We start from the raw sequence: 13,432 nt of genomic DNA, 5'->3' as shown, positions 1-13,432 counted from the left end.
ACAACACATTCGCGTCCATTCACATCAATCAGCCCAACATGCTATAATCGTTATTCTCTACCCCCCCCCCCCATAGAGAAAAATTACGAACTATAAAAGCTCCACCAACTTCATCTAATTTAGAAGTCACCAAGGCACCGATGCTGGCGCAATGATGCATTGCTGTGGTGCGGTCCAGAGCGGAGAAAGAGATTTCGCAATACTCCCCAGAATAGCATTCCTAACAAGGAAGCCAGTCCCATCAAACTGCTGCTGCTACTGCTGCCGGTGTGGCACGATCCTATTAAATATACAGGCATTGCAGACTCCATTTTAAAGTTTGATCACCTGTACTGTAGGATGATGACCGTATCCCACAGACTATACTGTAAGTCACAAGAGATGCTCCCTGTGTTCCTGTGCCATTGTTTGAAACATTGTTTTCTAACGTGGTTTTGTACACTGCAAAAAATTTATTTTTCTGCCACGATTTCGAGACCTGTGCCATGCTCTAAACTGACATTAAGAAGTTCTGATCCACGGCTTCTCGCAGAAAACTAGACATCGCACAGTGTAAATCATGTTGTTACAATGGCTACCATAAGACGCCAAACACTGGATGCTTTTAAATAAAAGACAGTTACAACATAAGAAAACTAGCTGCATTGTGGAGTCTTTTCAAACTGATGTCAGAAAGTGATTGACGACTTTAAACTCTTCTGTCACAATGACGGAATAGATTACGGCTCTGCATCCGCTTTCGACTGATTCCTCATATTGCAGTCATGTACGTGATCCCTGTGTCATGTTTAAATTTGAGAATGACTATGGAGGTGCGTTTGTGCTGGACCATTATTTCCTCCCATGTAAATTTTTTGGTTGACTGCTTCTACACATTTTGCACCATAATTTAGTTGAGAGAAGATCGATTGTGGGGTGTATCCAGCACGTGGAAGACACCTTTTCCGGTTTTATAGACATGAGAAACAACTTAGTTGACCTTGTAAATTATAGGGATGGTTTCGAATCTGTTATATCACTGAGATCGGTATTTGTAGGTGGAAATATCATTTTTCGTCTGTTTATTTCTAGCTACTCAGTGGTCTAGAGCATGCTCAATCCAGCTATAAGTTCCGGGTTTATATAGAAATAAATCCCAGTTTATATCTTCGGAATTACATTGGGTGAGCGATCGGTAGGATACTGCTGTGTGCGAACCGTGCTAAATTACATGTGTTCTTGTAATCCCAGGGTCTGAACATGGGTGTAGAAACGCAAATAAGCAGGCAGATCAAGACCAGAAACAGTATCGTGTTTTTACCGAGGAGGAGGGGGCAAACGAGCCAGTCTTTGCATAACTGTTCTGAGAGTGACATTGATCCATAGAGGATATGAATCGTATGTTTACTACATCGACACGGTATGTGGAGATATATTGCTCGGTTGGAGATCGGTTTCACACTCTAATATTCAAGCTCCTGTCCTCAGTGGGAGAGCAGTGCAATTGAGTAAGAGTCTTTCCGTATCTGATTATATGTATGGTACTTTGCAAGGTTTAGTTGTTGATGCAATATGGTGATCAGTGTAAAATAGATTATTGCCACTGAAAGTCACGTCTGTAGATAGAAAAAAAAGGCTGACAGTGTTACCCTAGGTCTGACGAGCCTCATGACATATACCCGGTGTAAGTGTAAGCATACTATAATTTTTTCAGGTGCTGTACAGATATAAAAGAAAAATGCAGTGTTTGAGTAAAATGTGTGTATACTGCATTGTTAAGTTACAGTGGCTTATGTTGTGTACAATGTGTATGTACAGCATTGCAAAGTTACTGTGGTTTATGTTGTGGCATGACTAGAGAGGATGACTGTGTCCTATCGAAAGGAATGTATAGATTCAGCACATCAATAACCGCAAGGGTATGAAGGAGATGTTTTGCATGGAAAATTATGTGTGCTTTAGATACTGAGATTCGTTCCAGAAGCACAGCCGTCAAGAGGAGACATTATCTGTACATCGACTGGTGTCAGACTGTAGCAGCAATCACAATATTTAATTGTAGTTACACTGGTAAATATGTTGCTGGCTTCCAATATTCTTGTGAGTCTCGTACGTATTTGATGATCTGTAGACAACATTGCAGGTTTAACTGTCAATGCAACTGAGAGGTCTGTGCAAAACTATTTACCACTGAAATCCCTGTTTGAAGAAAGAAAGAAAAGGTGGATGGTGCTTCGATACCGACAGCATCAGTAATTCGGCAGGTAAATTCGATAAGAGCCAATCATAATGCTCGATTCATTCACATCTTTTGTGCTGGGATATAGGAGCCTTTACATAGTGGTGGGAAGGTTTGTGTGTGTTGAAAGCAGGAAGGGTAACACGTGATGGACTCTGGTATCACGTTAGGACCCCTGAGAAGAGTGCATTCGATGTTATTTTGCACTGTTTGCTGTTAAGCACAGTCAGACGCTTCTCTCAAGCCGCGCTAGGAACAATGCACCGTGTGCTACTCTGTAATCAACGGTAAAGACACGTGCTGCCCTGAGGTGTCTCGCATATGGGATCTGTGACATCAGTATAACACTGACTGTAAGTCAACTTTCACCTGTGTCCGGCAGCAGCTCACAGCATGTCCCTGGAGCGTCTGCACTCCTGCCTGGTAGCATCAGCATTGGTGCCTAGGTGAACACATATTTTGAGAGGAATTTCTCAGGTATCAAGTATGAATGGGATGTCACTGCCGCATGCATGCAGGCATTCGTGGGTGGTTTGACAGCTGACGGCTGTGTCACTTTGCAGGGCTACAGGTGGCGTCATGTGTGGTCTACTGGACAGCTGGTGGCAGACGGTGTCTGCATATGTTGATTACTTATCCACTGCATTATTTCATGAGCAGGCTGAACTATGCATTGTTTGGGCAGTTTACAAGTTGATTTCATGTCTGCACATCTGTGTACTGCATTATTTAGGAGGAGTCTGCATGTCTGTACTGAAAATATTTCGGTAATTTAGGAGCTATTCGTGTGTCTTCAGAGCGTTATTTAGGAGTAGTTTACAGGTCTGAGGCGTGACTCCATTTATGTTTTTTGTATCAGTGTGATAAATATACTTCATCCCTAAATAAACTGTTCCAAAATAAATAAAGCACACTCCTTCCTTACTCTATCCAGCAGCCCAGCGCAGGCTGAGTCATTTTTGCGCCATTTTCCCCCTCCAGACCACCATCTTGGATTATGTCACAGGAGGGATGACAGCACCCTCTAGTGGCAGTACTGTGTAATAGGTCAGTTGGAGTGCAGACCTCCTGGCGAACACACTGAATGGTGTTGCTGTCTCTAATTGTTTAAATAAAGACTGGTGCATGATTACAACAGTTGACAATTAGCAAGCACGTTTGCTGAGTCTTTTAGATGGATTATTATTTTGACAATTTACCTGTTGTGTGGCTCTCTGGGCGTAAATGTATTGCCCTATTTACGAGTGGTTTGCATGTCTGTAGTCTGTGCAATGTGTCATTTGCAAAAAACTGCTGATTTATCAAAGTGGGGAACAATTGAGAATGGAGTGCCAAAAGGTTCGGTCTTGGGTCCACTGCTGTTCTTAATATATATTAATGACTTGGCAATCTATATTCACCTGGTACTTTTTGCTGATGATACAAGTATAGCTATCACACCCAGCAGACAAGAATTAACTGGTGAAATTGTAAACAATGTTTTTCAGAAAATCATTAAGTGGTTCTCTGCAAATGGGCTCTCATTAAACTTTGACAAAACACAGTATGTACAGTTACACACAGTAAATGGAATGACACCATTAATAAATATAGACTTCGATCAGAAATCGCTAGCTAAGGTAGAATATTCAAAATTTCTAAGTGTTTGCATTGATGAGAGGTTGCACTGGAAAAAACACACTGAAAATCTGTTGAAACGTTTGTGTTCAGCTACTTATGCTGTTAGGGTCATTGCAAATTTTGGCGATATACATCTCAGTATATTAGCTTATTTCACCTATTTTCATTCTTTGCTTTCGTATGGCATCATATTCTGGGGTAACTCATCATTGAGTAAATGAGTGTTCATTGCACAAAAGCGTGTAATCAGAATAATTGCTGGTGCTCATCCAAGATCATCCTGCAGACACTTATTTAAAGAGATAGAGATACTCACAATATATATATTCACTTATGAAACTTGTTAGTAACAATCCGAACGAATTCAAAAGTAATAGCAGTGTACATGGCTACAACACTAGGAGAAAGGATGATCTTCGCTACTCAAGGTTAAATCTAACTTTGGCTCAGAAGGGGGTAAATTATGCTGCTACAAAAGTTTTTGGTCACTTACCTAATACCATCAAAAGTCGGACAGATAGCCATATAGCATTTAAAAGGCAATTAAAAGAATTTCTTAATGGCAACTCCTACTCATTAGATGAATTTTTGGGTATAGTAAGTGGGTATTTTCCCAACGCCCACAAAAAAGTAAATAAAAATTAAAATATTAAGTGTCATATAATATTTTGTGTGAAGTAATATCTTGTATAGACATCTTTTATTAACCTGATGTGTTCCACATCATTACAAAGTGTCGTACTGATGATCTATGGAACAAGTACTAATCTAATCTAATCTAATTTTGACAGTTTACAATTAGCAGATGCATTTGTAGAGCATCATACATGAGTTATTTAGGAGTGGTTTGCCGGTCTGTATGCTGTATGGCATGTCAGAGCATGTGTTCTGTGTCACTGTGATAAATATACTCCATCCCTAAATAAATTGTTCCAAAATAAATAAAGTACACCCCTTCCTCTCTCCAGCAGCCCAGTGCAGGCTTAGTCCTTTTCCCACCAATCCCTAGGAAGAGGTGGTGATTGGGAGACTTAGGTTAGTAGAGGTAGCCCAAGTGACCTATCTTCCCGCGATTTTCTTAGGTTCGTAGAGAAACCACAAGTGACCTTTCTTTACTGACAAAATTCAACCTTGGCGCCAGTTCCTAGGAAGATGTGGCAGTCAGAAGACTTAGATTAGTGGAGGCAGCCCAAGTGACCTATCATCCTGTGATTTTCTTGGGTTAGTAGAGATAACTGTGATGTGATGCATTATCCTGTTGCAATTTGCGCTTCGTGGCATTTCTCTGGGGAGGGTGGTTAGTTTAGTGGAGGTAGCCCAACTGACCTATCTTCCCGCCAAAATTCAAACTTCCCGCCAAAATCCGCCATCTTGGATGACGTCACAGCCGCCATCTTGGATGACGACATCGCCGCCATCTTGGATAACGGTACTTTGGCGTAGAACCATACTCTGTCCCAATACTGCAGTCGCCTATACATGGCTTATAAAGGAGCCGCCGTTTCTGGTGTTTGTTCAGTTCAGGCGTGATTGTGTACTCAGTGATCGCACCTGAAGATGGCGGGCAGATGGATCGTCGAAATTTCATGTAGTGAGGATGACCATATCCTGCAGTATATCTGTGGAGAGCATAAACATGAAAGACGCTGGGAATATCTACAGAATAACATTCAGTACCAATTGTTTGCCTCCTTCAGACAATGAGGTACTGTTCGATAATTATAATCTCTAATGTAACATCACCATCATTATGTCACTACACGACAAATGTCAGATCTCATACATGACATCCGCTGCCCAACACACACAGCTGATCATATTTTACCTGATAGTAAGAGGAATGGATTGTGGAACAAAATCGAGGAATCGCTTCAGAGTTACTGTGTGTGTGTGTGTGTGTGTGTGTGTGTGTGTGTGTGTTTGTGTGTGTGTGTGTGTGAGCGCCTGCTCTGGGAATGTTCATATTCTCACGACGTATTACTTCAGCCATAAAACTGCAGAAATTCAACCGTACATGAACTTTGTCTGCTGCTAACATTTCCGCTGTAAAATGTCCTAGGGTAGAATTAAAACTCAGGGGATAGGAAATCAATGGTAAGATTTTCTGGTGACATCCCTATCCTCATTGAAAGTGATCAAGGACTACCCAGGACATGCTGAGTGGCACGAACAGTCTAATGAGTAGAGATGTGAATTGAGGGCACATCGGAGAAAGAGGAGTAGGAGAAGTGAGATTAGCAATAAACTTAACGTAAATGCTGTAGAAGTAGACCAAGTTAAAGAATTCTGCTAACTTGAAAGCAAATAAAACATGACGGACGAAACAAGGAGCATTTAAATGCGGACAAGTACAGCTAAAGAGCGTATTACTGACCAAGATAAGTCTGCTCGTGTCAATCACCGGTGATAAATTCATGATGAAATTTCTGAGAATGTACGTTTTGAACACAGTATTCTATTGTAGTGAACTGCGAACTGTGGGAAAACCGGAACAGAAAAGAATGAAAGCATTTGAGATGAGGAGCGACAGAAGAATGTTTCATATTAGGTGGAATGATAATAATGTAAGGAATGAGGAAGTCCTCCACATAATCTACGAAGAAAGAAACGTGTGAACAACAAAGACGAGAAGACAGAATGGGACGACTGGACCTCTGTTAAGACATCAAGGAATACTTACATGGTGTCCACCTGCTCAGCTGGGTGGTAACGCGCTCGCCTCCTATGCAGGCGGACCCGGGTTCGATTCCCAGCCGGGTTGGAGATCTTCCCCGCTCGGGGGCTGGGTGTCCCCAATATCACTTCATCCTCATCATCGGCGCGCAAGTCGCCCAGTGTGGCGTCGACTGAAATAAGACTTGCACTTGGTGGCCGAACTTCCCCGAATGGGGCCTCCCAGCCAACGATGCCATACCCTCATTTCCATTTTTTTTAGCTTCATGGTACTAGAGAGCGCTGTGAAGAGTAAAACCTGTAAGGGAAGACATAGATAGGAATGTGACCAACAAATAATAGAGTTCGTAGGTTGCAAGTGTTACTATGAGATGAAGATGTTGGCACAGGAGAAGAATTCTCGGCGGGACGCATCGGACCAGTCAGAAAACCTGACGAGAACAAGCCGAAATATTTGCACCAGACAAAGTTTGGTTACAGCTTAATTCCCACAAATTTATTCTTCATCTCTACAATAGCTCGATGCCCATCTCGAATGGGAAGTGATCCTAATATCAAGATCTCGCCTGTAAACGCTGCTTAAGGGAAAGTTGACGAAAGACGGAGTTACTGTACGTAAACCACGGTACGTGGCCTGCTGGACAGAGGAGAAGCCGCTCAATCTCTCGCGGCTTCAAAAATGGTTCAAATGGCTCTGAGCACTATGGGACTTCTGAGGTCATCAGTCCCCTAGAACTTAGAACTACTTAAACCTAACTAACCTAAGGACATCACACACATCCATGCCCGAGGCGGGATTCGAACCTGCGACCGTAGCGGTCACGCGGTTCCAAACTGATGCGCTTAGAACCGCACGGCCACACCGGCCGGCCTCGCGGCTTCAATTGCTCGCTAACGTCAGCCGTGTAGCACAGTGGTAACCGCCAAAAGCATACATGCCTCTAATAGTAACGTGTGATTGTAGCTTGTGTTCCAAAAATGAACAGCATAGAGACAGAGGTGATGGACACATCCTGCTGGACCTGACCGTACTTTTTCAGGACAATGCTCAAGCACGTACAGTGCAAGCTGTTACTGATTTGTTTGACTGATGGGGCTGCTAAGTGCTATACCACCTACTGCATTCCCCTGACTTAAGCCCTCGTGAGTTCAACTCGATTTCTAAACTGAAGGAAACACTTCACGGCATTCGCTTCAAAACTACTACAAATTCGTCGGGCAATAGACCGCGCCGCTCGAACTGTGATCACAACTTTCACTGCTAAGAGTGTCCTACCATTTCCACATCGCTGGCAACGGCTTATGCACAATGATGGTGACTACTTTTAATGTCAATAAAACTATAAAAGACGTATCTTTTTTGTACTAACTGTAAATAAATAGTAGCCACTATTAAAGTTCCAACCCTCATATTAAAGTTTCATGAGAGGGCAAAGCTTCTGTCTACATATCAGCTTGGTTTAGAAAACGTCTCTCGATGAAACTCAGCTTGCCCTCTTCTCACACGAGATCCTACGAACTACGTACGAAGGGCAACAGGCGGATTCCGCATTCCTAGATTTCTGTAAAGCATCTGACATAGTACACTGGAATAGGTTCAGAGATATATGAGTGGCTCGAAGATTTCTCGACTAACAGAACCCAGTACACTGTTCTCGGCGGCGAGTGTTCATCAGAGACAAGGGTGTCGTCGGAAGTGCGCCAAGGAAGCGTGATGGCCGGCCGGAGCGGCCGAGCGGGTCTAGGCGCTACAGCCTGGAACCGCGCGACCGCTACGGTCGCAGGTTCGAATCCTGCCTCGGGCACGGATGTGTGTGGTGTCCTTAGGTTTAAGTAGTTCTAAGTTCTAGGGGACTGATGACCTCAGAAGTTAAGTCCCATAGTGCTCAGAGCCATTTGAAGCATTTTTGAAGTGTGATGCGACTGCTGTTGATCTTTACGTGGGACAGGGTGGGCGGCAGTCTGCGGACGTCTGCTGATGATGCTCTGGTGTAGTCGCTGAGCCATTATAAGAGGATAAAAGATTTCTAGTTGGTGTGATAAATAGCAGCTAGCTCGGAATGTAGTAAAATGCAAGTTAATGTAGATGAGTAGCAAAAACAAACTTGTAACGTTCGAGTGCAGCATTAGCAGTGTTCTGCTTGACACGGTCAAGGCGATTAAGTATCTGGGAGTAATGTCGCAAATCAGTACGAAACGGAATGAGCATTTAAGGTTTGCAGTTGGAAGGCGGATGGCAGAGTTCGGTTCATTGGGAGAATTTTAGGAAAGAGTGGTTCATCTGTAAGCGAGACTGCATGTAGGACAGTGTGATCAATTGTTGAGTACTGTCAGAATGTTTGGGATGCACACCAGGTCGGAGTAAAGAAAGGCGTCGCAACAGTTCAGAGGCGGGCTGCTAGATTTGTTACCGGCAGGTTCGAACAACACACAAGTGCTACGGAGATGCTTTGAGAACTCAAATGGGAACCGATGAAGAGAGGCAACATTCTTTTCGCGAATCACTACTGAGAAAATTTAGAGAACCGGTATTTGAGACTGACTGCGTGTAAGGACCGTGAAGATAAGATGAAAGAGAGTAGTGCTCGTTCAGAAGCATAAAAGGAGTCTTCTTTTTCTCGTTGTTTTTCCGTGCAGAACAGAAAAGGAAGTGACTAGTAGTGACACAGGGCACGCCCCGCCAAGACCGGCGCGGGCGCTTGCGGAGTACGCATGTAGACGCCGATATAGAAGAGGCAGCAGTTCGGAAGAGGTGAGTGAGATGGCGTTACAGACTGGTTCTTATGTTACACAGACAGACATAGAGGAAAACACTCTGAAATTTGAAAAGGGAATTAAATTTCAAGGAGAAGAAATAAAAGATGTAAGATCTGCCGGTGGAACTGTAACACTTCAAAGAACAGTTAAATGGACTTGATAGTCAACTTGCAAGAGATTATTGAATGAACGTCAACAAAACTAAAACAACGGTCATATAAGTAGTAAAATTACGTGAGATGATATTGAGGGAATTACGAAACGAGACACTATCTCTTGTGAGCTTAACTACTGTTCTCAACTAGGCGTTAAAAACGCATCACTAATTGCTTCTCATACCAAATAAGAAATATTTGAGAACAACAAACACAATGCATCTGTACTTGTGCTTTGTATGACTTGTCTCCACAGAACTTCATTGTAGGTATCTGATTTTTTACTTCCATTATAGTCCTGAATTAATCTCGATTTGTGTATACTGCAATTGTAACTGCTGACTTGTGATTTTCTTGTAAATTAATTTGTTCCGGTTTCTCACCAGATACATTGATTTGTTTACTTGTAATTAATAAATTTTACATTTGGTCATAAAACAAAACTTCACACATGACACAAGATAACTTCAGCTTGAATTGACTTATAATATACACTCCTGGAAATTGAAATAAGAACACCGTGAATTCATTGTCCCAGGAAGGGGAAACTTTATTGACACATTCCTGGGGTCAGATACATCACATGATCACACTGACAGAACCACAGGCACATAGACACAGGCAACAGAGCATGCACAATGTCGGCACTAGTACAGTGTATATCCACCTTTCGCAGCAATGCAGGCTGCTATTCTCCCATGGAGACGATCGTAGAGATGCTGGATGTAGTCCTGTGGAACGGCTTGCCATGCCATTTCCACCTGGCGCCTCAGTTGGACCAGCGTTCGTGCTGGACGTGCAGACCGCGTGAGACGACGCTTCATCCAGTCCCAAACATGCTCAATGGGGGACAGATCCGGAGATCTTGCTGGCCAGGGTAGTTGACTTACACCTTCTAGAGCACGTTGGGTGGCACGGGATACATGCGGACGTGCATTGTCCTGTTGGAACAGCAAGTTCCCTTGCCGGTCTAGGAATGGTAGAACGATGGGTTCGATGACGGTTTGGATGTACCGTGCACTATTCAGTGTCCCCTCGACGATCACCAGTGGTGTACGGCCAGTGTAGGAGATCGCTCCCCACACCATGATGCCGGATGTTGGCCCTGTGTGCCTCGGTCGTATGCAGTCCTGATTGTGGCGCTCACCTGCACGGCGCCAAACACGCATACGACCATCATTGGCACCAAGGCAGAAGCGACTCTCATCGCTGAAGACGACACGTCTCCATTCGTCCCTCCATTCACGCCTGTCGCGACACCACTGGAGGCGGGCTGCACGATGTTGGGGCGTGAGCGGAAGACGGCCTAACGGTGTGCGGGACCGTAGCCCAGCTTCATGGATACGGTTGCGAATGGTCCTCGCCGATACCCCAGGAGCAACAGTGTCCCTAATTTGCTGGGAAGTGGCGGTGCGGTCCCCTACGGCACTGCGTAGGATCCTACGGTCTTGGCGTGCATCCGTGCGTCGCTGCGGTCCGGTCCCAGGTCGACGGGCACGTGCACCTTCCGCCGACCACTGGCGACAACATCGATGTACTGTGGAGACCTCACGCCCCACGTGTTGAGCAATTCGGCGGTACGTCCACCCGGCCTCCCGCATGCCCACTATACGCCCTCGCTCAAAGTCCGTCAACTGCACGTACGGTTCACGTCCACGCTGTCGCGGCATGCTACCAGTGTTAAAGACTGCGATGGAGCTCCGTATGCCACGGCAAACTGGCTGACACTGACGGCGGCGGTGCACAAATGCTGCGCAGCTAGAGCCATTCGACGGCCAACACCGCGGTTCCTGGTGTGTCCGCTGTGCCGTGCGTGTGATCATTGCTTGTACAGCCCTCTCGCAGTGTCCGGAGCAAGTATGGTGGGTCTGACACACCGGTGTCAATGTGTTCTTTTTTCCATTTCCAGGAGTGTATGTTTTCACTAAAGATGTCGTATTAATTTTATACGCTTCAGAAATTGGTAGTTAATGTTTGTAAAAAAACTGATCTATAATTTACATTTTTGTAGGTTAGTGACACGCAATTCAGATATACAGAAAAAAACTAAATTGGGTTTTGTGGTGTCACAGTTTTATATTACAACCAGAAAATTAAAATTATGTGTTAATAAGCATATACTCGAGCGCCATAACGCAGATAATATTTAAAAAAGGATTCAGTATGGATAAGACTCAAGGCTACGTACCGAAAGCAACGAAAGGAATTTGTCAATATAGTGTTGCGATAATTGATAAAGGATCTTTAGCCAACGCAACGAAACCCAGTACCCATAGTACCACCACAAACAGTGAACGGAATTCCCAGACTTTGCTGCAGTAAGCAGGTTCAAACAGATGCGAGTTGCAGGGTTGCACCACGGGGACCGGGAACTGGAGCTGCGGCTGGGGGCCTCGCACTGCCGCTACCAGGCCGCAGTGGGCGGCCGGAAATCAGCCGCAGTTGGCAGCAATCGTGTGAGGAAAGACCGAGCTGCGTTCTTTCTGATTTGTGGACAAGGCTTGTCCGTCTCTAGGAAATTTACTGTACTCGAACTCAAAACATGTTCTAGAATTTGCAACAAACCGATGTTAAGGATATTGGGCTGTAACTTTGCGGACCCGATCTTTTAGCCTTATTATATGCAGGAGTAACCTGCGCTCGGAACTTTACGCTGGTCGTGAGATTCGCAATAAATGCAAACTAAGTAAGGGGCCAACGACGTAGGGTAATCTTTGTAAAACCGAATTTGGATTCCATCTGGTCCTGGCGTTTTGTTTGCTTTCCAACTCCTTCAGTTGTTTTTCTACGACATCGACGTTTATTACTTTGTCGTCCGTACGGGACTCTCTGCGATGGTCGAATGACAGGTACGTCTGTAAGATTCTCGCGATCGAGCGATTTCTTAAACGTGGAATTTAAAACTCGGGCCTTCCTTTTGCTATCGTCTGCTGCCAAACCAGACTGGTGAAGAGTTGACTGGATAGAAGCCTTAGCGCCGATTAGCGATTTTACACGGGACCAGAATTTTTTGGGGTACCCCGCCGGATCTGTAGTCGAATTACGGCGGTGGTTGCTGCCGTATGCCTCACCCGTCGATCTTTCCACAGACGCAAGAGTCTCTGCTAACATTTGCCTCTCGTCACTTGCACGTCGTCTTTCGAACCGAGAATCCGACAGTCTTTGCCTACTCCGCAGTTTCCGTATTCGTTATTAAACCACGGTGAGGTCCTTCCGTCGTCAATCCACTTACTAGGCATATACTTGTCCAGATTGGAACAGGAAGGGAAAGGACTAGTTGTGGCACAGGGTATCCTCCGCCACACACCGTTCGGTGGCTCGGGGAGACGTAAATGTAGACGTAGACTTAGCACGCAGCACTGCGCACAGCAAAGCCTCGAGCGTCGGGAGCTAGCGCCGCAGCTTACGGCGTCCCGTTGCAGCAACTACAGCAGCGCACGGCCGGCGGACCTAAATGGCTCTGAGCACTATGGGACTTAACATCTATGGTCATCAGTCCCCTAGAACTTAGAACTACTTACACCTAACTAACCTAAGGACAGCACACAACACCCAGCCATCACGAGGCAGAGAAAATCCCTGACCCCGCCGGGAATCGAACCCGGGAACCCGGGCGTGGGAAGCGAGAACGCTACCGCACGACCACGAGATGCGGGCCCGGCGGACCTGTTCGAGGCGCTGGCGCCGGGCGAGCCGCAGCTGCAGGAGCGCATGGCCTTCTGGACCTCCACCGCCGGCTACCCCGTCATCAACGTCACCAAGGACGGCAGCCGGGTGCAGCTGAAGCAGGTACCTCCCCTCCCCACTCCTCTACGGCCACTACGCTGCCCTACCCCTCCAGCACAGCCTCCAGAAATCACGACACTCCCTCTAGATCCGTCTTAAGGACAGACGTGGGGAAAAATGTATTCTTGTACTTAAACATATATATCTCCAAAAATACACTGAAGAGCCGAAGAAACTGCTACACCTGCTTATACCGTGTAGGGCCCGCGAGGGCACGCACAAG

At 45.3% G+C, this 13,432-nt stretch overlaps 1 protein-coding gene across 1 annotated transcript in view; it reads left to right on the top strand.

Annotated features, from left to right (window-relative positions):
- The first annotated feature begins 11,759 nt into the window (after positions 1 to 11,759).
- The window catches only part of LOC124712431 (aminopeptidase N-like), a 62,476-nt gene continuing 60,803 nt past the window's right edge, over positions 11,760 to 13,432 (top strand). Inside the window, exons 1-2 of the mRNA XM_047242725.1 lie at positions 11,760 to 11,879; positions 13,099 to 13,212. Of these exons, the coding sequence (XP_047098681.1) occupies positions 11,760 to 11,879; positions 13,099 to 13,212 (234 nt within the window). The remainder of the gene's footprint in view (positions 11,880 to 13,098; positions 13,213 to 13,432) is intronic.

Source organism: Schistocerca piceifrons, chromosome 8 (genome assembly GCF_021461385.2).
Source record: "Schistocerca piceifrons isolate TAMUIC-IGC-003096 chromosome 8, iqSchPice1.1, whole genome shotgun sequence".
Taxonomy (NCBI): Eukaryota; Metazoa; Arthropoda; class Insecta; order Orthoptera; family Acrididae; genus Schistocerca; species Schistocerca piceifrons.
The sequence above is the reverse complement of the archived record's forward strand: the minus strand, read 5'-3'. Positions and strand labels throughout refer to the sequence as shown.